Source organism: Lupinus angustifolius, chromosome LG06 (genome assembly GCF_001865875.1).
Source record: "Lupinus angustifolius cultivar Tanjil chromosome LG06, LupAngTanjil_v1.0, whole genome shotgun sequence".
Taxonomy (NCBI): domain Eukaryota; kingdom Viridiplantae; phylum Streptophyta; class Magnoliopsida; order Fabales; family Fabaceae; genus Lupinus; species Lupinus angustifolius.
Genome location: NC_032014.1, coordinates 1,772,027 through 1,794,476, shown reverse-complemented (window position 1 = coordinate 1,794,476; position 22,450 = coordinate 1,772,027). Strand labels below are relative to the sequence as shown.

The window sequence follows — 22,450 nt, the reverse complement described above, 5'->3', positions numbered from 1 at the left end:
AACTCAGACTAGGTCATCCAATTATAAATAGAATATATGATTACTGGTTTGCAATAAATCCTTAAGTTTAAATTAAGGAGGCGTGAATGTTTTGATATTCTCCATTACAACATGAGTTTCTAACGTTTAATATATGATTCAAAAGAAAAAAATGTGTAGAAAATTAAGAATTTGACAAATATAGGATAAAAACATAATAGAATACAAAGCATGGTAAGAATATGACATGAATGAAGATAAGCTATTCTATATATATATTACGCTCCGAACTTTTACAAGTTTAATCTAACACAAACATAAGATGTGATGTGGGCAGGCTAACATGAAGGGGAAGAAATAGGGATGATAAGGGGCGCTTTCTTGCCCAAACCTACAATATTTGTGGGTACTCATGTGGATACTGAGTATTTGCGGGTACCAAACAAGTTTTTAATTTTAATTATATATTTATATAATTTGTAATAATCAATATGTAAAAATAATCGTTACATGAACAATATGATATTTATATGATTATAGTCAAATGTGTGTAAATTATTATAAAATAATAATGAAGTATATGATATATAATCTTAAAATAATAATAAATATATATAAAAAATTAACTAAAAACTAAATATATAAATTTGCGGGTACCCGTGGGGCAGGTATCACAAAACCCACTCCCGCCTATAATGCGGGTACCCGTTGCGGGTATTTCCACGAGTAGTCACAGGTCGGGTATTTTTGCCATCCCTAGGAAGAATATGTTACCCCAAATGGTGTCCTGAAATATGTCACAGACCAATAATATTGAAGCAAAAATAGAAAAATAATAAGTATTTAATTTTTTAAATTGACATAACATATTTTTATTGGTCCAAAACATGATTTAGAATATAATTATGACAACGTATCCTTACTCCACATAACTATATTATGTATATAACATTTTTGTTTTAAATAATACATGAATTGGAGTGATTTTACTACTAATTAGTTTTTTTTTCCAACATGAGTAACTATAATTATGGGGAAGATTTGTTAAACAATCCAGATTTGGTACCCAAAACCCAATTTTGTGATTAGACACATATATGATATAACCTAAGATGAGGAATTGAGGATTAAATGATCACATAGATTCATACTCATATCAATTCAATCAACAAAACACAGAAAAATGATTACATTAATTGATAATAAAAGGGATCATCATCATCATAATCCTTTATCACATTCCCTTAACTCTCTCCCATTCTATTAATTGCATTCAATTGCTTAATTAATTTTGAATTGCATATGATAAGGAAGAGATCGAGAACCTGAAAATGGAGATTGAGGAAATGGAGAATGACGTGGCTGTGATGATGGACGTTGCGGAATTGAGGGAAGCGTTGGAGGAGAGAGAAACCATGGTTGAGTTTCTAGAGAGAGAAGTGAAGGGGATGAAGCAGGTGAACGCTGAGGTTGATATGAAGGTGAGGGATTTGGAGAGAAAGGTTGGGGTTTTGGAAGTAAAGGAAATTGAAGAGAGAAGCAAGAGGATTAGGATTGAGGAGGAATTGAAGGATAAGGTTGATGATAAAAAGAGGGAAATTGTAGGGTTCAAGGAGAAGATTAAGGAGTTAGAAAAGAAGATACTATTGGGAAAGAAATCTGAAATGGAGAAGTGGATGAATGAGAAAATGAAATTGGAGGAGGCTTTGAGAGAGTCTGAGGAGAAAGCAAGGAGTATGGAATCGATTATCGATCGGTGGTTGCGCGAGGAAGCAGGGAAGCCTGAGAGAGTAAAAAGAACAATGAAGGAGAAGGTTTTTGGAGCATTCATTCGCGCCGTGTATGGGATTCATGAGGAAGTAAAGGGTGTGGAGTTGCAGTGGCCAATGGTGGCTGCAGGATCTGCAGCAGCTATTGCTGTTGTAATCTATATGTGTTTTCGAAAACAAAGGTGACTTGTTTTCTAAGATTCTGTGAATGAGATAAGATCAAGATTAGAGGTTAGGATTTTAACAAGCTTTTTAGTCATGAACAACATGTTTCAGTTTTGTTAGTCATAAATCTATAATTGCTTTTCTGGACTTTGTTTTACATAGTTTATGAATTTTGATTCAAGTCAGAGCATGCACATGAAAAAAATAAAACAAAGGATTACAATGTCACTGCATGTTCATTCAGATAAGCTAACATTATTTGATCACAAATATACATTTTGATTTCAATTGGTTGAAATGCATTTTAACTTGATAAAATTAATTTTGATTTACAAACCAAATATGATAGGGTGAAAAAGTAGTAAGCTTGGCTTCTGTTTAATATATCCAAACCAAAATTAGATTTTTTAAACAAATGAAGAAGAGTAGAAGACATTAGATGCCCTTTTTGGTACATGTTCACCCTTTTGTAGATTTTCCATTATACCAAAGTATAAAGATTCTAACCTATGATTTGATAGTGCACTCATTAGTAATGTTTAGGTTCTCTATGATGTAGATTATAACTACAGCAATGTAAAAAAATGCTGATTTGCTGATCCAGATCAGGTTCTCCAATCTGCTAGCTGAAGCATATGGTTCAAGGAATGGGGTGGAAGATCACATGTAAGGTGTACCCAAAGTTTAACCCTTTTCTATCCCACCATTTAAATGTCATCAAATGAAAATTAAATTATACATCATTTATATAATATTAACTTCTGTCAGTTAAAACTTAAATGGCTAATGCCTTACACATCTCATTCTCTATGTTTACCATCTAACAACATCTTCATGGGATGTTTAACTTAGTTTTCATTTTCCAATATTTAAGTGGTGGGACAGATAAAGAAACAAAATTTGGAGACAGTGATGGAAAGAGTGCGCAAGAATGCAGGCGTGTATAATCCAAGTTCCATCAGAATTGTTCTTATTGTGATACCCATCTGTAATTCTCACAAACTGATTCCATTCTAAAATCTGAGTGCATATCTAACTCTGTTACTTGTAGTCTTGTACTGATTTAGATTAGTAGTAATCCCAGTCAGATTTACTTAAGAGAATGATTCTGCATAATTCCAGCAGAAATTTAAACTGCCAGAAGAATCAAATTTCATTTAGTTTTCTTCCATTTAATTTGTTTGGGATATTTAGTGGGATGGGCCTAGAAGATATGATACTTTTTAATGTGAATTATGTATGACAATTTTCTTCTTAATTTTGTAAGCTAATCATTGGAGACCACAAGTTCCTGTTTATTTGATTGTGTTGGGCATGGGTGCATGATGAAACATTGGCAATTTTATAGTATGGTACGTACTTCCAGTGAGCTATGTAAATCCTCTATATTAAGATGCATGAATAGGATATTTTGTTGTACTGTACCTTCTTTACGGAAACAGACAAAGTCTAATCCTCTAGCACATGGAAATCAAGAAGTTTATAATATACATATTTTTCAACATTACAAGATGCTTATAAATAAATACCGAAAACATGTAAATGTATTTGCATTATTAATGTATGGAATAATACTAGATTCCTAGTCTATATTTATGCTATATCCTGCCTTGTTTGTCATTTTCCTTTTACTATGACTAACTCCTCTTTCATGTGCACTATCACTTCTTCCATTATTATTAAAAATTAGACAATCATGCAGTGCCAGCTTGTTAGTTTCATGAGCAAGCCCCACTGGTTTGGTTGAATCTGTTTAGGAGATCCTGCTGCTAATGATTGGGGAGACAATAAGGAATGCTGCCCTTCCAATTAGTGCCTGTTTGGCCTTATACAGGGGTCTAAACATATTTATCATGCACCATATGTTGCCATAGGAATGACCATGAAACTAAACAAATCATTTGGTACTGAAAGTTGTTGGCCTAAATGATAATTAAGATCTTCTAGCTAGGTAGGGTGACATTCACTTGTACTATATGAACACAGACATAGTCCTTGACATGAAGGGCCCATTGTGGTCTCAACCCATGTTTATATATACATATATGAATATCAATCTTCATTAATTCAAGCATAGGTAGCTCATTTCAGTATTCAGACTTAGCAGCATAGAAAAAATGTCTAGCTCATACATAGCCACAGAAATTCATTACCATGTTAGATCCATTAGCTTGCCTTCTAGATTACAACATCCTTCATCACAAAAGATTGAAGGAGAGCTTAAGAGGCTGAAGTCATGGGATGCATCATCACTACCTTCAAGCTCTCTTCAAAGTGAGGATATGAAAGCAGGTTTGAAAGGGCTTGCAGAGTTGTACAATTCTGTACATGAACTCATTGTTTGTCCACTAACTCAGGAGGCTCTTATACATCAAAACCACCATGTAGAGAAGCCACTTGACATGTCAGTTCAATTGCTTGATGTATGTGGATCAGCAAGAGAATTGTTGCTTTTGATGAAGGAACAAGTTCTGGAACTTCAATCGGCATTGCGTAGAAAGGGTCTTGATTCAAGTATCAATAGCCAGCTTTGTGGTTACATTTGTTTCAGGAAGAAGGCAAAGAAAGACATCACTAAAAGCATTAAAGTATTGAAGACTATGGAATGCAGCATTAAATCATATTCACATTCTCTCTTAGATGTTGACCACCATCTACTAATGGTGATAAATGTGCTGAAAGAATTAAGCACCATCACCATCTCATTCTTCCAAAAACTCCTCAACTTTATGTGTGGAAAAAATACTCGTGGGTGGTCCATGTTCTCCAAAATGGTGTCCACTAATGAGATGGATGGCATTGATATTGCTCTCTGCTCCTTCCATAGATGTATTAGAAAAAATGATGCTAAGGTTGATGTGCAAATAGTGAAGAGGAGATTAGGAGAACTAGATGGAAGCATCATAGAATTGGAGTTAGGATTAGATTGCCTATTTAGGTGCTTGATACAGCACAGAGTATCACTTCTTAATCTTCTTACGTCCTCAATGTTTTGAGCTTTTGTACAATTGTAACATAAATACATAATATTAGAATGTACTTTTTAAAAGACTTCACGATTTTTATTTTCTAGTTCAGCAGAAAATTGTTTGTCATCATGGTACGTAACAATAATTAAGTATCTATCACACTAAGTGAGGTCAACAACATGGATCGAACAATATCATGATCTATCATAAATCATATTCGTTAACAAAACATTGATTTTAAGTCTTTTTTATTATTTCCACTATGATTTTTCTTGGTCCTCTCTTCCTCTCAGAATTTGACTCACTTCCATTTGATCTACTCTTTATAAGACTTCTACCGGTCTCATCCACACATGTTCGTACCTTCAAGGTGTGATTATACCATTTTTCAAACTTAACTTTTCTCCCATATTGCATTCATTTTAAATCATATCAAACACAACATTCTCATATTTGTTACATAATGTTTGTTGGGGAGGGATCCACTTACTCCAACAGTGAAAAGTAAATTTAAAAAAACTTTCTTAAAATAAGTGGATTGAATTTACATTCAATTTCGTATAGTATTGTACGTGTTATTGTTGTGCACTAAAACTCCCTTTTGTAGCAAAAATAAGTATTAAATCGATTAATTTTGAAGGCAGACCAAGCAAAACAAAAGTTAATAAAAACGGAAAAGAATTTATTAATTTACCCATGAGTTTAAAATTTATGTACTGAATAGTGTAATTTTTTTACATTATTATCATTTCATCTACCATTGATTTATAATACATTTATTTCGAAGTCAATAATAACTAACATATGAATGGTAAAGTAAAAATTTAGTGACAGTGTGAAAAATACTTACACTATTAGTTATAAATATTAAATCTTTTAGATATTTGGGCTTCAAAAATAAACGTATTGGTTCCCACATGGATGAAGGAAGCTCCCACAGCTCAAGATCGAGGCCCAAACCCAATAGAGCTGATAATTGGACTTAACGGCCTCAACAATTCAGGTCCAATGTCGAAACATTCTTGTATTGGGTGGACACTCCTTATACTTTTTTCTAATACATATTTTCCTTATCAATTCAGGTCCAATGTCGAAACATTCTTGTATTGAGTAGGCACTCCTTATACTTTTTTCTAATACATATTTTCCTTATCGAAAAAACACAAAAGTAGACATGTTGAGCATGTGAGGCAGGAAACTCTTTCGGTTCTAAGACAAGAAATTTAATGTAGTTATAGGATATGCACCGTACGTACCTCAAGATTTCTCAAGAAAATCATATAAATCAAAATGTCAAGAGGATTTAAACAGATCATAGAAAACTCAGTAGCAACCAGCAAGAAATAAAAGAATATGTAAAAACAAGGACGAGATAGACATAAAAAAAAGAATACATGCCCCTTGTGCTCACTTAAACTACTCTTAACACTACAAATTGATCCATCATTTGGTTCTGTTCATTGCAACAAAATTATCTACAATTTAAATTGTTGTCCATATTTGTCTTACCCGACAAGATATGGGTCTACAAGGGTAACGTGGCAACATATATAGAACGTTGGAGGCATATATATTAGTTGATGAGTAATGTGATAATGTGGCAGATGCAGAAACAGCAACAATATAATACTAATTGAATATGATATGATAGAGTAATGTGGCAGCATAGGAGGCAATTTAGGTGATGAGTAATGAAATTTTTTGATTGCCAACATTAGAAGGACATGCCAGTTATACACCTATTGATCACATTTCACAACTACCATATCATTTATGATAGAGCATAGTGTTGGAAGATATGTGACAATCTCACCTAAATCAAAGGAAAACACATGTGGGTACCATGTTTATTAAGACATGTGAACTGTACTGCATATTTTCTTTGGCCTATATGATTCAATAATGAATAAGGGTAGCTTGTATATAAACATGGAACCAAGGACTTTACATAAACATTGAACTTAGCTTCTTTTCAAAGAGAAAAGGAAAAAACATCAAAAACAAATCAGAACATACCATGGCAAATATGCACCATGCTCGCTCAAATAGTTTCCCTTCTGCATCTCATCCTACTACTGTTAAAGTAGAGGAGGAGTTGAGAAACCTAAAGAGTTTTGAAGCAACATCCACTTCTACATCTGAGTCAATTAACACTTCCTTGTGCTTGATTCAAGATTTGTATGTATGCTTGGATGATCTTCTAAACTTAGCATCAACCCAAAAGTTGATTTCTCAATATAAAGATGAGAAATGCATGGAAGAAGTTTTGGATGGCTCAGTGAGACTTTTAGATTTTTGTGGCATCACAAGGGACACCATTTCAGAAATTAAGGAAAATGTTCAAGCCCTTCATTCTGCTCTTCGAAGAAGAAAGGGTGATTCAAGCATTGAAAAAAGTGTTGCCGAATATATTTTCTTCACAAAAAAGATTAAGAAGAATGCCAAGAAGTTGATCACATCTTTAAAACAAATGGATAGCAAATTTGGAGTATCACTGCCCTTGAATCAAGATCAAGATATTGCTGCTTTGATTAGAGTGCTTAGGGAAGTCATTGCAATGAACATGTCTATCTTCCAATCCATTTTGTCATTCTTGGCCTCTCCTTCTTCAAAGTCAAAGATAAACAAATGGTTAATGGCTGCAAAATTGATGCAAAAGGGTGTAAAATCATGTGAAGAGAACTCCAATGAGTTGCAGTGTGTTGATGCAGCTTTAAGCACCCTTCTAAGTGATGCTACCAATGTTGAGAAGATGCAAGCAGCACGCGATAATTTGGAGGCTTTGGAGAATGCAATTGAAAGCCTTGAAAATGGTTTAGAGAATGTATTTAGGTTCTTGATTAAAACAAGAACATCCCTTTTGAACATAATGTCTCAATAGAGTTTATCACCAAATCCTTCAAGTCATCCAAGTTTTTGAAGTTGGAAGACTGAAAATTTTGATCATTGTACATATATACAATTCAATAGGTTTACAATCAAATACAAGGAAAAATTTATACTCCATATTTTGGTCTCTTTTCATTCTTTTGCAGTTAGTCATGTCTTTTTAAAAAATAGTAAATATCTTTGATTACTAATGGTGCATAATGTAGTTTCAATGTCTTCTTCCGAGTTTATATAGCCATGATTACTAATAGTAAATATCTTTAAAAATAGTAAATATCCTTGTTTCAATGTCTTCTTCCGAGTTTATATAGCCACGATTTTTAAATCTAGCGACGATATTTAAAAGATTAGACACAAATTACCGTAGTGAAACATTTGACCGTGGCTATTGAAGTGTGAGTAACAATCACGTATCGAGAACCATCACTCTAATCCAATTTTGAGGTACAAATAAAAGAAGTCTCGCATCATTGGAAAAGAATGAGAACAAGAAAGCATATGAGCGGATAATCTGATCGAGGGCTTAATCCTAATGTATTAAAACTTTGGATAAGGCATCCTGGTTTTTCACTAAGCTAGCCTTCTCATGCCATTTTATAGCCTTCATACTTTTATCTTCATCATGGGACTTGAATCGAGGGCGAGTCTTGACATAATGATAAAGTTGCTTGTTATCCTAGAAGTTATGTATTCAAATTTTGAAAATAATGTATTCGCTTGTAGAGGTAATATCATTAGTGTCTCTTATCCTAAATCATAATAGGTGGAACTGTGGAAGCCTCCCACACTAGGCTGTCCATTGGACTTGAATTATATTTAATTAATTTTAGGAATTATGGATTATATTTGTTTAACTTTTTAGTAGAGAAGCTAAAGTTAGCTTTTCTATAAATCAATATATTTTTTTTGCTAAGCGAAATGTATTAGAAACAACATAAGGGGTGCTAACCCAATACAATGAAGATTAATTAATGATCTTCTTTTTGGAATACATATTTATACAATGAGTAGGATCATTACACCAATTCACAAACATTAAAGAAGAAAGACCTATTTTAGCTAAAAACTAGCTCCAAGTTCTAGCTTGAATCAAATCTAAAATATGAGTATAACTCACCTCCTTATTGGAAAAGATGAGATTATTCCTCATAGTCCAGATAGACCACATCACAACAAACCAAATTATTCTCCAAAACTTTGGCCCTTTTGAATTTCTACCAATAGCATCATGCAGATTCAGCGATTCAATAGTTGAACTAGGTTTGAGCTCCCCAACTTGAAGCCAAGCATACACCCATTTCCAAATAGAAGAAACAAACTCACAATTAATGAACAAATGATCAATGGATTCTTCATGATTGTTACAGATTGCACACTTTATGTCCTCAATCGAAGATATAACATTCCTCTTGAATAACTCAACCCTCACCGGAAGTCTTCCTCGAATGAGTTTCCACACAAAACAACAGACTTTAGAAGGAACACAATTTAACCAAGACTTTGTTAGAGGAATACCTAATGGCAATAAGGTCTGATCGAACTGAATGAGGTAAGCCAATTTTACAGAGTAGATACCAGAAGACTCCGCACTCCAACACTATTTATCAATACTGTTCCTCTTACACGAGTGATTCTGAAGGACAACAAGCAAGTCTCTGAACCACCCCTTTTCTCTCTCAAACAACACTCTTCTGCATTTGATGTCCCAAATCCAAATATCATTAATCCATGAACCGCGATCAGCAACTAAGGCCCTTTTGTTCAAAGCTAAAGCATAAAGTCTAGGGAATAACTCTCTCAAACTTTGAGTACCCACCTAGGTATTCAATCAGAAAAGAGTATTGGTACCATCTCCAATATCCCTCCAAATGTTATCCTCAAACCAAGAACCAAGAGGCCCGAGACTTGAACCAACTGCAATATCTCTCCAGAAAGCAGTATTTAACTGAGTATAGTATAATCTGATATTTTTGGAAAAGCCTGTCTCAAGTATAGATTAGTCTGATAATGAAATATTTATTTCTGTAATTCATAATTTACAATACTTAGATAATTTACTAAATACTTACGTAGTCTACATGCCATTCGTGCACACAGTTAACAACTCCAATGCTCATTTAGTTCTATGAATTGTAATAGGCCTATCTGTCACTTGAATTATTGTCCATTTTATATGTCATGGGATCTGGATCTTAATCTTTCAAAATCCATTCTTTAATCCAATTTTGCAGCTCTAGTTCCTTGAAATTGAGACATCTCTGAAGCACAAGCAGCAGCATCAATTTAATATATGAATATGATAATAGGGTAATGTGGCATGAGAAGGGGCAATGCAGTGATGACTAATGAGGTTTTGTGAATGCCAACATTTGGAGGACATGCCAGTTATACACTTTGATCACATTTCACAACCACCATGTCCATTATAATATCTCATAATAGAGAATCATGCTGAGAAGAGATGCGACAATCTTACCAAATTTGAAGGAAATCCATGCGGGTACCACATGCTCACTTTGATTGAAGAGATGTGAGCTGTGATGCCTATTGCAGCATCAATCATGAATATGAATAACTTATATATAAATAGAGACTCAAGGACTTGGTAATAGCACATAAACATTGACCTTAGCATCCTTTGAATAGCATAAGCAAACATCTTGTAAAACATAAACAGATATAGAATGGCAAACAAGTATCATATTCGCTCAAATAGTTTCCCTTCTGCTTCTCATCCTAGCACCACTAGAATAGAGGAGGAGCTGAGCAACCTCAGAACTTTTGAAGCAACATCTACTTCCACATCTGAGTCAATTGCCACTTCCTTGTCCTTCCTTCAAGATTTGTATATTTGCTTGGATGATCTTCTCAACTTGTCATCAACCCGAAAGTTGATTTCTCAATATAAAGACGAGAAATGTGTAGAAGAGATTTTGAATGGCTCAGTGAGACTTTTAGATATTTGTGGCATCACAAGGGACACCATTTCAGAAATTAAGGGAAATGTTCAAGCCCTTCATTCTGCTCTTCGAAGAAGAAAGGGTGATTCAAGCATTGAAAGAGGTGTTGCCGAATATATTTTCTTTACAAAAAAGGCGAAGAAGAATGCCAAGAAGTTGATCACATCTTTGAAGCAAATGGATAGTAAATTTGGAGTATCACTGTTCTTGAATCAAGATCAAGATATTGCTGCTTTGATTAGAGTACTTAGGGAAGTCATTACAATGAACATGTCTATCTTCCAATCCATTTTGTCATTCTTGGCCTCTCCTTCTTCAAAGTCAAAGATAAACAAATGGTTAATGGCTGCAAAATTGATGCAAAAGGGTGTAAAATCATGTGAAGAGAACTCCAATGAGTTGCAGTGTGTTGATGCAGCTTTAAGCACCCTTCTAAGTGATGCTACTAATGTTGAGAAGATGCAAAAAACACGCAATAATTTAGAGACTTTGGAGAATTCAATTGAAAGCCTTGAAAATGGTTTAGAGAACATATTTAGGTTCTTGATTAAAACAAGAACATCCTTTCTGAACATAATGTCTCAATAGAGCATCCTCCTTCAAATCATAGATTTTGACCTTTGTACATGTACACAATTCATTAGTTTTACAATCATATACAAAGAAAAGTTCATACACCATATGTTGGTATCTTTAGCCGTTACTCATATTTTTCTATAGTAAACACCTTTCATCATACATGTTCTCTGCCCAAAAAGCTGTAATTATTGATGGTGCATAATATAGTAATCAAGTGGAGTAATATAATTAATTTTACCTTCAGGCTTCACAGATGATCCAAGTAACACTATAACAGTTCGTAACGAAAATTATTATTCCAGTTTTAGATTAGGAAAGAGTATTCAAATCTCTGCAAAAAAATTAATCTGCTACTTTGAAACCCAAATCCTAGATATATATTATATATATATATATAACCAAAGTATGATCATACTGTATCCACAATTGTATTAATCTATCAATGTTAATGGGTCAGTATCCTTCAAATGCACAATTCATTAGTTACTGCAATGTACAAGAGATATTAACTCTGACAAAAACTTCATATAGATAGGTTTATTATGAGGCTTAACTTCATATGGATAGGTTTATTTGCTATAAAATATTAAAACAAAAAACTTGCTATAAAATCCATCATTACTTCTTAAGCGGTTGCTACAGGTAAACCTTTACGGGAGCATGGTGTTAGGAGTTTCACATTAAGTAGAATAACAAACTTAATGTGGTACTTAAGACATGAGGCTCTCTCATATAATAGACTAGTCTTTTGGGTTGGACTCTCCTCATGTGCTTTAGTCCTAACACATGGCTGGTAACATTTAACTATAGACCTCCATAGAATGAAGACTTGAAGACTACATGCCATTCATGCATACACTTAACTACTAATTGGCCTATCATTTTGTTCTTTGAATTGTAATAAACCTATCTGTCACATTAAATATTGTTCATTTTCTATGTCATAGGATCTGGCTCTCTACCTTTAAAAAAACCATTCTTTAATTCATTTTGCAGATCCAGGTCCATAATAATGAGACAACTCTGAAGCAGAATTTGAATAATTGAAATATGATAATAGGGTAATGTGGCAGCAAAGGAGGCAATTTATATGATGAGTAATGAGATTCTCTGATTGCAAACATTGGGTGGACATGGCAGTTAATACAACTCATACCCCTTTTCATTATTCAATATTCACTATCATCATATCCTCTTCACAATATCACATATTATATATAACAATGTTTGGAAGATGTGTGACAAAGTTATCATATTTGATTGAAATCCATGCAGCCACCACATGCTCACATTCATTAAGAGATATGAGCTGTGTTGTCTATATATGTGCATCAATCATGAATATGCATAGCTTTATATAAATAGAGACTCAAGGACTTGGTAATTGCACATAAACATTGAGTTCATCAGCTTTCCTTTGCAAGAGAAAAGGCTAAAACATCTAAAACAGAAACACACATACCATGGCAAACATGTACCATGTTCGATCAAATAGTTTCCCTTCTGCGTCTCATCCTACTACTGTTAAAGTAGAGGAGGAGTTGAGAAACCTAAGGACTTTTGAAGCAACATCTACTTCTACATCTGAGTCAATTAGAACTTCCTTGTGCTTCCTTCAAGATTTGTATATTTGCTTGGATGGTTTTCTCAACTTAGCATCAACCCAAAAGTTGATTTCTCACCACACAGGCGAGAAATGCGTGGAAGATATTGTGGATGGATCATTGAGACTTTTAGATATTTGTGGCATTACAAGGGACACCATGTTACAGATCAAGGAAAATGTTCAAGCCCTTCACTCAGCTATTCGAAGGAGAAAGGGAGATTCAAGCATTGCTAGAAGTGTAGCCGAATACAATTCCTTTACAAAGAAGGTTAAGAAGAATGCCAAAAAGTTGATAACATCTTTGAAGCAAATGGATAGTAACTTTGGAGTATCACCATTGTTGAATCAAGATCAAGACTTGGCTGCTTTGATTAGAGTCCTTAGGGAAGTAATTGCAATGAATATGTCTATCTTCCAATCCCTTTTGACATTCTTGGTCTTTCCTTCTTCAAAGTCGAAGGTAACCAAATGGTTGATGGTTGCAAAATTGATGCAAAAGGGTGAAGAGAAATCGAATGAGTTGCAGCGTGTTGATGCAGCTTTGATCACCCTTCTAAGCGATGCTACGAATGTTGAGAAGATGCTAGCCGCACGTGAAGAATTGGAGGCTTTGGAGAATGCAATTGAAAGCCTTGAAAATGGTGTGGAGAGTGTATTTAGGCCTTTGATTAAAACAAGAGCCTCCCTTTTGAACATAATCGCTCAATAGAGCTCTCCAAAATCCTTCAAATCATCCAAATTTTTGTGTTTGGCAGAGGATTGAAAATTTTGACCTCATAACTTGTACATGTATACAATTCAATAGTTTTACAATCAAATACAAAGAACAGTTTATACTCCATATTTGATATTTTTGCAGTGACACATATTTTCCTTTTCTAAATACTATATACCTATAAATCAAACATGCTTTTTGTCTAAAACACTAAATACTGTTGGTGCATAATGTGGTATTGTGGTAAGCAAGTAGAGTAATGAATGTTAGCTTTTTAGACCTTTGAGAAGAAACCAGTATCAATGTAATAACTAATGAGCAAAGGGATTGATCCACTTAATGGATTCAAGTTTTAGGCCTGAAAGGATAGAGTATTCAGATCTTTCCAATGTATCTTCAAACAATCAACGTGCATTACGATTAAAATCAACTTTAGAAATGAATCAATGCTAATATAACATTGTCATTCATAGATATCAATATTGGTGTATCTATCAACCATAGATTTATTTTAAACTTATGTATCATTATCAACTTTAAATACAGAATTCCTTAATTACTGCAATATACACAAGAGAGATTGATTCTTACAAAATTGTAATGTTCATATCATAGATTTATTATGACTATTTGTGCTTGCCAGAACTTTTTTTAATGCAGCTGCACATTCAAGAAATTCAGAGTAAAACTTAATGCCATTGATAGTCAATGATCATGGTGCCCCTTTCAACTCGAAAATCCTTATGAAGATAGATGTTAAGAATTTTTTTAGTAAAAATGTGCCAAAAAGGAAATAGATTAGACTTTGGAGTAACTGTTTATTACTTTATTTAATCCCTTTATCTGGTATTCCTTGCCTATGTATTCAAGAAGGCATTAATCTCATGAACATGTCTTAAAGAACAGCAAATTATGAAAAGAGAGATATGGCCAACATTAAACCATAATCATAATTTGAATACATAGAACTGTTGGGTATTAACTCTAACTGGAATAATTGAAACCAAAATTTGGGATAGAGTATATTACTTTGGTTATAAGGGAGATATGTATATAGCTAGAATTTCGGTATCAAACGAGCAGGTTCAAATATTTGCAGAAATTTGAATACCCTTTCTCTCTAAGCCTAAAACTTGAATCCAATAGGTGGATTAATCGTTTTGCTCATGCTACAAATATATCCTAATGCTAAAGTTATATGTAATATGTGCCAATAGTAATTTAGTGTTTTAAGCAGTAGATATGTTTGATGTGAAGGTATTTATATTTAGAAAGAAAAAAATATGACTAACTACAAAAGGTAGCAGAATATGGAGTATAAACTTTTCTTTGTATTTGATTGTGAAACTATTGAATTGTATAAATGTACAAATTCGTATGGTCAAAATTTTCAATCCTAAGCCAAAAACAATGACTTGAGAGATTTGTGGAGCACTATTGAGTCATTGTGTTCAAAAGGGAGGCTCTTGTTTTAATCAAGTGCCTGAATAAACTCTCCAAACCATTTTCAATGATTTCAATGACATTCTCTAAAGCTTCCAACTTTTCACGTGTGGCTTGCATCTTCTCAACACTAGTACCATTGCTTAGAAGGGTGCTTAAAGCTGAATCAACAGAGTGCAACTCATTGGAATTATCTGAGTTCTCTTGCATCAATTTTGCAGCCATTAACCATTTGTTTATCTTTGACTTTGAAGAAGGAGAGGCCAAGAATGACAAAATGGATTGGAAGATAGACATGTTCATTGTAATGACTTCCCTAAGTACTCTAATCAAAGCAGCAATATCTTGATCTTGATTCAAGGGCAGTGATACTCCAAATTTACTATCCATTTGCTTCAAAGATGTGATCAACTTCTTGGCGTTCTTCTTAACCTTTTTTGCGAAGAAATTATATTCGGCAATACTTCCTTCAATGCTTGAATCACCCTTTCTTCTTCGAAGAGCAGAATGAAGGGCTTGAACATTTTCCTTAATTTGTGACACAGTGTCCCTTGTGATGCCACAAATATCTAAAAGTCTCACTGAGCCATCGAATACCTCCTCCACACATTTCTCGTCTTTATATTGAGAAATCAACTTTCGGGTTGATGACAAGTTGAGAAGATCATCCAAACAAATATACAAATCTTGAAGGAAGGACAAGGAAGTGCCAATTGACTCAGATGTGGAAGTAGATGTTGCTTCAAAAGTTCTGAGGTTGCTCAGCTCCTCCTCTATTCTAGTGGTGCTAGGATGAGAAGCAGAAGGGAAACTATTTGAGCGAATATGATACTTGTTTGCCATTCTATATCTGTTTATGTTTTACAAGATGTTTGCTTATGCTATTCAAAGGATGCTAAGGTCAATGTTTATGTGCTATTACCAAGTCCTTGAGTCTCTATTTATATATAAAGTTGTTCATGTTCATGATTGATGCTGCAATAGGCATCACAGCTCACATCTCTCCAATCAAAGTGAGCATGTGGTACCCGCATGGATTTCCTTCAAATTTGGTAAGATTGTCGCATCTCTTCTCAGCATGATTCTCTATTATGAGATATTATAATGGACATGGTGGTTGTGAAATGTGATCAAAGTGTATAACTGGCATGTCCTCCCAATGTTGGCAATCACAAAACCTCATTAGTCATCACTGCATTGCCTCTTCTCATGCCACATTACCCTATTATCATATTCATATATTAAATTGATGCTGCTGCTTGTGCTTCAGAGATGTCTCAATTTCAAGGAACTAGAGCTGCAAAATTGGATTAAAGAATGGATTTTGAAAGATTAAGATCCAGATCCCATGACATATAAAATGGACAATAATTCAAGTGACAATAGGTCTATTACAATTCATAGAACCAAATGATAGGCCAATTAGCAGCATTGGAGTAGTTAATTGTGTGCACGAGTGGTATGTAGAGTATGTAAGTATTATGAGTTATTAATACAAATATAAATATTTAATTATCAGACTGATCTATATGCTAAATAGGCTTTTCCAAAAATATCAGACTAAACTATACATGGTTGGTTAAATGATGCTTTCTGGAAAAAAATAAGTCTAGCTTGTCTACAAAAAATTTAAACATATAAGCCCTCTGAACTATACTGAAACAGTACTACAATTTGGAATTTCATGAGCTTGTCATTTTTATGTTCTTTTTTCTATAAGATGTAAATATATATACCTATATATTCAAGACACTGTCAATACTTTAAAAATGATTGTGCTCCATTCCCAAAATTAATTAACATAATTGAATTCCAATGGACAACCTATTGTACGAGCTCTCGCCTATTAGGGTATGAGGAGGATAAATAAATATAATGCCACTTTCGCATACAAATATGTTGTTTTTAGCAATCTCAAGGTCACAAGACAAACAATCTTACAGTATAGCTCTTCCCCAATTCTAATTTCAATGGATGAAGATAAAAATATGATTGCTAAAAAAGTTTATAAATGGCATGGGAAAGCTAGTTTAGCTAAAAACTAAGAGTGATGGTTCTAGATATGTGATTGTTACTCACACTTAAATAGCCACGGTCAAATGTTTAACTATGATAATTTGTGGCTAAGTATTTCAATATCGTGGCTAGATTTAAAAATCGAGGCTATATAAACACAGAAGAAGACATTGAAGGAAAGAATAGGGAACATTCGTATGAAATTCTTATTCAAATTGTTTGAGAAAAGATAACCATCAAAGCTAAACTTTAATCCTAAATCCTATTATATAATGGTAATTAAACATAGATATTTTAAGCTAGAGTGCCAATTCTAACATAATCGAAATCAAAATTGTGGAAAGAATAACCTTACTTTGGCAGCTTGGTTATATTGGAGATATGTATCAACGATTAGGGATTCAAACTTGCAAGTTTAAAATCTGCAGAGATTTTATTTCTCTTCAAGTCCAAAACATAGATCCAATAATTAACTGTTTTGCTCATTATCTCCTAGTATTACTTATATCTTCTCAGAACCCTAAAACTGAGATTGATTATTACACTTGTTTACCACATTATGCAACATTAGTAATCAAGGATAATTAGTATTTTAAAAATATATATAACTAACTGCAAAAGAATGAAAAGACACCAAAGTATGGAGTATAAATTTTTCATTGTATTTGATTGTAAACCTATTGAATTGTATATATGTACAATGATCAAAATTTTCAGTCTTCCAACTTCAAAAACTTGGATGACTTGAAGGATTTGGTGATAAACTCTATTGAGACATTATGTTCAAAAGGGATGTTCTTGTTTTAATCAAGAACCTAAATACATTCTCTAAACCATTTTCAAGGCTTTCAATTGCATTCTCCAAAGCCTCCAAATTATCGCGTGCTGCTTGCATCTTCTCAACATTGCTACCATCATTTAAAAGGGTGCTTAAAGCTGCATCAACACACTGCAACTCATTGGAGTTTTCTTCACATGATTTTACACCCTTTTGCATCAATTTTGCAACCATTAACCATTTGTTTATCTTTGACTTTGAAGAAGGAGAGGCCAAGAATGACAAAATGGATTGGAAGATAGACATGTTCATTGTAATAACTTCCCTAAGCACTCTAATCAAAGCAGCAATATCTTGATCTTGATTCAAGAACAGTGATACTCCAAATTTGCTATCCATTTGCTTCAAAGATGTGATCAACTTCTTGGCGTTCTTCTTAACCTTTTTTGTGAAGAAAATATATTCGGCAACACTTTTTTCAATGCTTGAATCACCCTTTCTTCTTCGAAGAGCAGAATGAAGGGCTTGAACATTTCCCTTAATTTCTGAAATGGTGTCCCTTGTGATGCCACAAATATCTAAAAGTCTCACTGAGCCATCCAATACCTCTTCCACACATTTCTCGTCTTTATATTGAGAAATCAACTTTCGGGTTGATGATAAGTTTAGAAGATCATCCAAGCAAATATACAAATCTTGAAGGAATGATAAGGAAGTTCCAAATGACTCAGATGTGGAAGTGGATGTTGCTTCAAAAGTCTTGAGATTGCTCAACTCCTCCTCTATTCTTGTAGTGCTAGGATGAGAAGCAGAAGGGAAACTATTTGAGCGAATATGGTACTTGTTTGCCATGGTATATAAGTTTATGTTTTAGAAGATGTTTGCTTCTGTTATTCAAAGGAAGCTAAGGTCAATGTTTATGTGCTATTACCAAGTCCTTGAGTCTCTATTTATATATAAAGTTGTTCATGTTCATGATTGATGCAGCAATAGGCATCACAGCTCACATCTCTTCAATCAAAGCGAGCATGTGGTACCCGCATGGATTTCCTTCAAACTTGGTAAGATTGTCGCATCTCTTCTCAGCATGATTCTCTATTATGAGATATTATTATGGACATGGTGGTTGTGAAATGTGATCAAAGTGTATAACTGGCATGTCCTCCCAATGTAGGCATTCACAGAACCTCATTAGTCATCACCTGCATTGCCCCTTCTCATGCCACATTACCCTATTATCTTATTCATATATTAAATTGGTGCTGCTGCTTATGCCTCAGAAATGTCTCATTTCAAGGAACTGGAGCTGCAAAGTTTGATTAAAGAATGGATTTTGAAAGATTAATATCCAGATCTTATCACATATACAATGGACAATAATTAAAGTGACAGATAGGCCTATTACAATTCCAAGCACAAAATGATAGACCAATTCAACAAATAAAAAAATTATAGGCCATTTAGTAGCATTAAAGGTCTTCAGTTTGTGCATAAGTTAGGGTGACCACAACCCTATCCAAGCACCCGTCCCTACCAAAGGAAATTGACTAGGATCAAACCCATCTCTACACATCTTCTTCTAATTTAAAAGGTATGGGTTTGACTATCATCATTTAGAGATGGGCCAGGGACATATCTTATCCGTCCAAACTCATCCCAGATACACTCCTAAAAACTCGTACATCTTACTTGTTTTACAAGAAAACAGGTAAGCTACTTTTAATTGTATTATCGTAATACAAATCTTATACGATTAATTTTAATCGTATTACACAGTGGTAATAAAAACATGACAGAATGATAATAACAGTAAATGAGGATACATATATACACAGTATTCTCTATGAACAGTAAAAGAAAAGTAATCAACAACTTGTTTCGAACAACAGCAAACTAAGGGAAGGAGAGAAACTGTAATCCTAATTTTGCATAAATAACTAATCAAAATTAAGCTCTAATCCTATATATACAATGTAGTACATAGATACCCTAACAGTCTATCAAATCTAATATAAGTGAAACCAGGATTCTGAGTAGAGTAACCTTGCTTTGGTTACATGGGAGATATATATATCGGATTTAGGATTCAAACCAGAACATTAACCATTTGCAGAATAGCTACCTGGTACAAAATCTAGTACATTTAAGAGTATCTTTTAGATATGTAGTTTGTCATTTTTTATCTTATTATTACAATGACTTTCTTTGCGACAAAGGCACATTGTATGTAATACAACGAAATCGATGCAGTACATAGGGTTAATGAGTGAACTATGTAACTACGATTTGCAGACAAAAACATAAATCCGGTTACTGGATTAATTATTCTGCTTATTAGCTGTTGCAATTTTACTTGTTTCTACTCAAAATCCTAGAGATAAAATTAATTACTCCTTGCTTAGCATGTTATGCACCATTAGTAATTTTGATTACTTTAAGCAGAGACAAGTCTGATGTAAAGGGATTTTCTATTTAGAGAAAGTATGACTAACAACAAAAGATGCCAAAATATAGAGTATGAACATTGCTTTGTATTTGATTGTAAAACTAATGAATTGTATATGTGTACAAGTTTATGAGGTCAAAATTTTCAATCCTCTGTCGAACACAAAAAATTGAACGACTTAAAGGATTTGGAGAGCTTCATTGAGCGATTATGTTCAAAAGGGAGGCTCTTGTTTTAATCAAAGGCCTAAATACACTTTCCACACCATTTTCAAGGCTTTCAATTGCATTCTCCAAAGCCTCCAATTCTTCACGTGCGGCTAGCATCTTCTCAACATTAGTAGCATCGCTTAGAAGGGTGATCAAAGCTGCATCAACGCGCTGCAACTCATTGGAGTTCTCTTCACATGATTGTACACCCTTTTGCATCAATTTCGCAACCATCAACCATTTGGTTACCTTCGACTTTGAAGAAGGAAAGACCAAGAATGACAAAAGGGATTGGAAGATAGACATATTCATTGCAATTACTTCCCTAAGGACTCTAATCAAAGCAGACAAGTCTTGATCTTGATTCAACAATGGTGATACTCCAAAATTACTATCCATTTGCTTCAAAGATGATATCAACTTTTTGGCATTCTTCTTAACCTTCTTTGTAAAGGAATTGTATTCGGCTACACTTCTAGCAATGCTTGAATCTCCCTTTCTCCTTCGAATAGCTGAGTGAAGGGCTTGAACATTTTCCTTGATCTGTAACATGGTGTCCCTTGTAATGCCACAAATATCTAAAAGTCTCAATGATCCATCCACAATATCTTCCACGCATTTCTCGCCTGTGTGGTGAGAAATCAACTTTTGGGTTGATGCTAAGTTGAGAAAACCATCCAAGCAAATATACAAATCTTGAAGGAAGCACAAGGAAGTTCTAATTGACTCAGATGTAGAAGTAGATGTTGCTTCAAAAGTCCTTAGGTTTCTCAACTCCTCCTCTACTTTAACAGTAGTAGGATGAGACGCAGAAGGGAAACTATTTGATCGAACATGGTACTTGTTTGCCATGGTATGTGTGTTTCTGTTTTAGATGTTTTAGCCTTTTCTCTTTCAAAAGAAAGCTGATGAACTCAATGTTTATATGATATTACCAAGTCCTTGAGTCTCTATTTATATAAAGCTATCTATATTCATGATTGATGCACATATATAGACAACACAGCTCATATCTCTTAATGAATGTGAGCATGTGGTGGCTGCATGGATTTCAATCAAATATGATAACTTTGTCACACATCTTCCAAACATTGTTATATATAATATGTGATATTGTGAAGAGGATATGATGATAGTGAATATTGAATAATGAAAAGGGGTATGAGTTGTATTAACTACCATGTCCACCCAATGTTTGCAATCAGAGAACCTCATTACTCATCATATAAATGGCCTCCTTTGCTGCCACATTACCCTATTATCATATTTCAATTATTCAAATTCTGCTTTAGAGTTGTCTCAGTATTATGGACCTGGATCTGCAAAATGAATTAAAGAATGGTTTTTTTAAAGGTAGAGATGTAGATCTGTAGCATTAGAATAGTTAAGTGTGTGTGCACGAGGGGCATGTAGTTTTCCAACTCTCCATTTAATTTTTGTTAACTTGTTTTTTCATTACTTTGTCAAAAAGTTGACATTTTCTTGAGGAATCAAGAAGAATTTAAAGGGACGAATTGGTGTTTGTTTTGGTAGGATCATCGTCACTGTATGCTAATATTTCTCAGATTTGTTTTTGTTTGAAAAATTATCCTGTTTTTTTTTTGGCATGTGGCTATTTTGCTAAATCGAAAATTATAGTAGTCTCACATAATTTGAGCCTGATAATGAAAAGGCTTCCCCTTGTATTAAAATCACAACTTTTAGTGTGATTGTTAATCTCTTCTATAATTTACCCATTATTTTGATGTTTTAGAAAAAGTCTTCATCTATAACCTTATATAATCACATCAATTTAAACTATGTATAAAGTATATATTTTTCTATGTAATCACGTTAACTCCTACTAAAACATCAGAATAAACTTTTATAGCAAACTTGACCATTGTAATTTAAACGTATTTGTAGGTTATTAATAAGCGTTTTCGCC

General features: G+C 33.8%; 8 protein-coding genes across 8 annotated transcripts; 5 read left to right on the top strand and 3 right to left on the bottom strand.

Annotated features, from left to right (window-relative positions):
• On the top strand, window positions 1,133–19,779 carry LOC109348782 (peroxisomal and mitochondrial division factor 1-like). The gene is made up of 3 exons (XM_019589331.1): window positions 1,133–1,952; window positions 13,997–14,002; window positions 19,767–19,779. The coding sequence occupies exon 1, from the start codon at window positions 1,311–1,313 to the stop codon at window positions 1,932–1,934; it is 624 nt and encodes a 207-aa protein (XP_019444876.1). The 5' UTR covers window positions 1,133–1,310; the 3' UTR covers window positions 1,935–1,952; window positions 13,997–14,002; window positions 19,767–19,779.
• LOC109350386 lies at window positions 4,031–4,909 on the top strand. The gene has a single exon (XM_019591626.1). It carries the CDS (start codon window positions 4,031–4,033, stop codon window positions 4,907–4,909), a length of 879 nt encoding a protein of 292 aa, XP_019447171.1.
• Window positions 6,835–7,888, top strand: LOC109348776. Its single transcript, XM_019589325.1, has one exon. It carries the CDS (start codon window positions 6,900–6,902, stop codon window positions 7,761–7,763), a length of 864 nt encoding a protein of 287 aa, XP_019444870.1. The 5' UTR covers window positions 6,835–6,899; the 3' UTR covers window positions 7,764–7,888.
• Window positions 10,130–11,331, top strand: LOC109348779. The gene has a single exon (XM_019589327.1). The coding sequence runs from the start codon at window positions 10,456–10,458 to the stop codon at window positions 11,317–11,319; it is 864 nt and encodes a 287-aa protein (XP_019444872.1). The 5' UTR covers window positions 10,130–10,455; the 3' UTR covers window positions 11,320–11,331.
• LOC109348781 lies at window positions 12,197–13,759 on the top strand. Its single transcript, XM_019589330.1, has one exon. It carries the CDS (start codon window positions 12,774–12,776, stop codon window positions 13,623–13,625), a length of 852 nt encoding a protein of 283 aa, XP_019444875.1. The 5' UTR covers window positions 12,197–12,773; the 3' UTR covers window positions 13,626–13,759.
• On the bottom strand, window positions 14,879–15,917 carry LOC109348780. Its single transcript, XM_019589328.1, has one exon. It carries the CDS (start codon window positions 15,915–15,917, stop codon window positions 15,066–15,068), a length of 852 nt encoding a protein of 283 aa, XP_019444873.1. The 3' UTR covers window positions 14,879–15,065.
• Window positions 17,730–18,802, bottom strand: LOC109348778. Its single transcript, XM_019589326.1, has one exon. It carries the CDS (start codon window positions 18,718–18,720, stop codon window positions 17,857–17,859), a length of 864 nt encoding a protein of 287 aa, XP_019444871.1. The 5' UTR covers window positions 18,721–18,802; the 3' UTR covers window positions 17,730–17,856.
• LOC109348775 lies at window positions 20,477–21,829 on the bottom strand. Its single transcript, XM_019589324.1, has one exon. The coding sequence runs from the start codon at window positions 21,373–21,375 to the stop codon at window positions 20,512–20,514; it is 864 nt and encodes a 287-aa protein (XP_019444869.1). The 5' UTR covers window positions 21,376–21,829; the 3' UTR covers window positions 20,477–20,511.

What these genes read in the sequence shown, in the direction of transcription:
- LOC109348782 (XM_019589331.1), top strand. Translation starts at nt 1,311, where the DNA reads ATGGAGATTGAGGAAATGGAGAATGACGTGGCTGTGATGATGGACGTT.
- LOC109350386 (XM_019591626.1), top strand. Translation starts at nt 4,031, where the DNA reads ATGTCTAGCTCATACATAGCCACAGAAATTCATTACCATGTTAGATCC.
- LOC109348776 (XM_019589325.1), top strand. Translation starts at nt 6,900, where the DNA reads ATGGCAAATATGCACCATGCTCGCTCAAATAGTTTCCCTTCTGCATCT.
- LOC109348779 (XM_019589327.1), top strand. Translation starts at nt 10,456, where the DNA reads ATGGCAAACAAGTATCATATTCGCTCAAATAGTTTCCCTTCTGCTTCT.
- LOC109348781 (XM_019589330.1), top strand. Translation starts at nt 12,774, where the DNA reads ATGGCAAACATGTACCATGTTCGATCAAATAGTTTCCCTTCTGCGTCT.
- LOC109348780 (XM_019589328.1), bottom strand. Translation starts at nt 15,917, where the DNA reads ATGGCAAACAAGTATCATATTCGCTCAAATAGTTTCCCTTCTGCTTCT.
- LOC109348778 (XM_019589326.1), bottom strand. Translation starts at nt 18,720, where the DNA reads ATGGCAAACAAGTACCATATTCGCTCAAATAGTTTCCCTTCTGCTTCT.
- LOC109348775 (XM_019589324.1), bottom strand. Translation starts at nt 21,375, where the DNA reads ATGGCAAACAAGTACCATGTTCGATCAAATAGTTTCCCTTCTGCGTCT.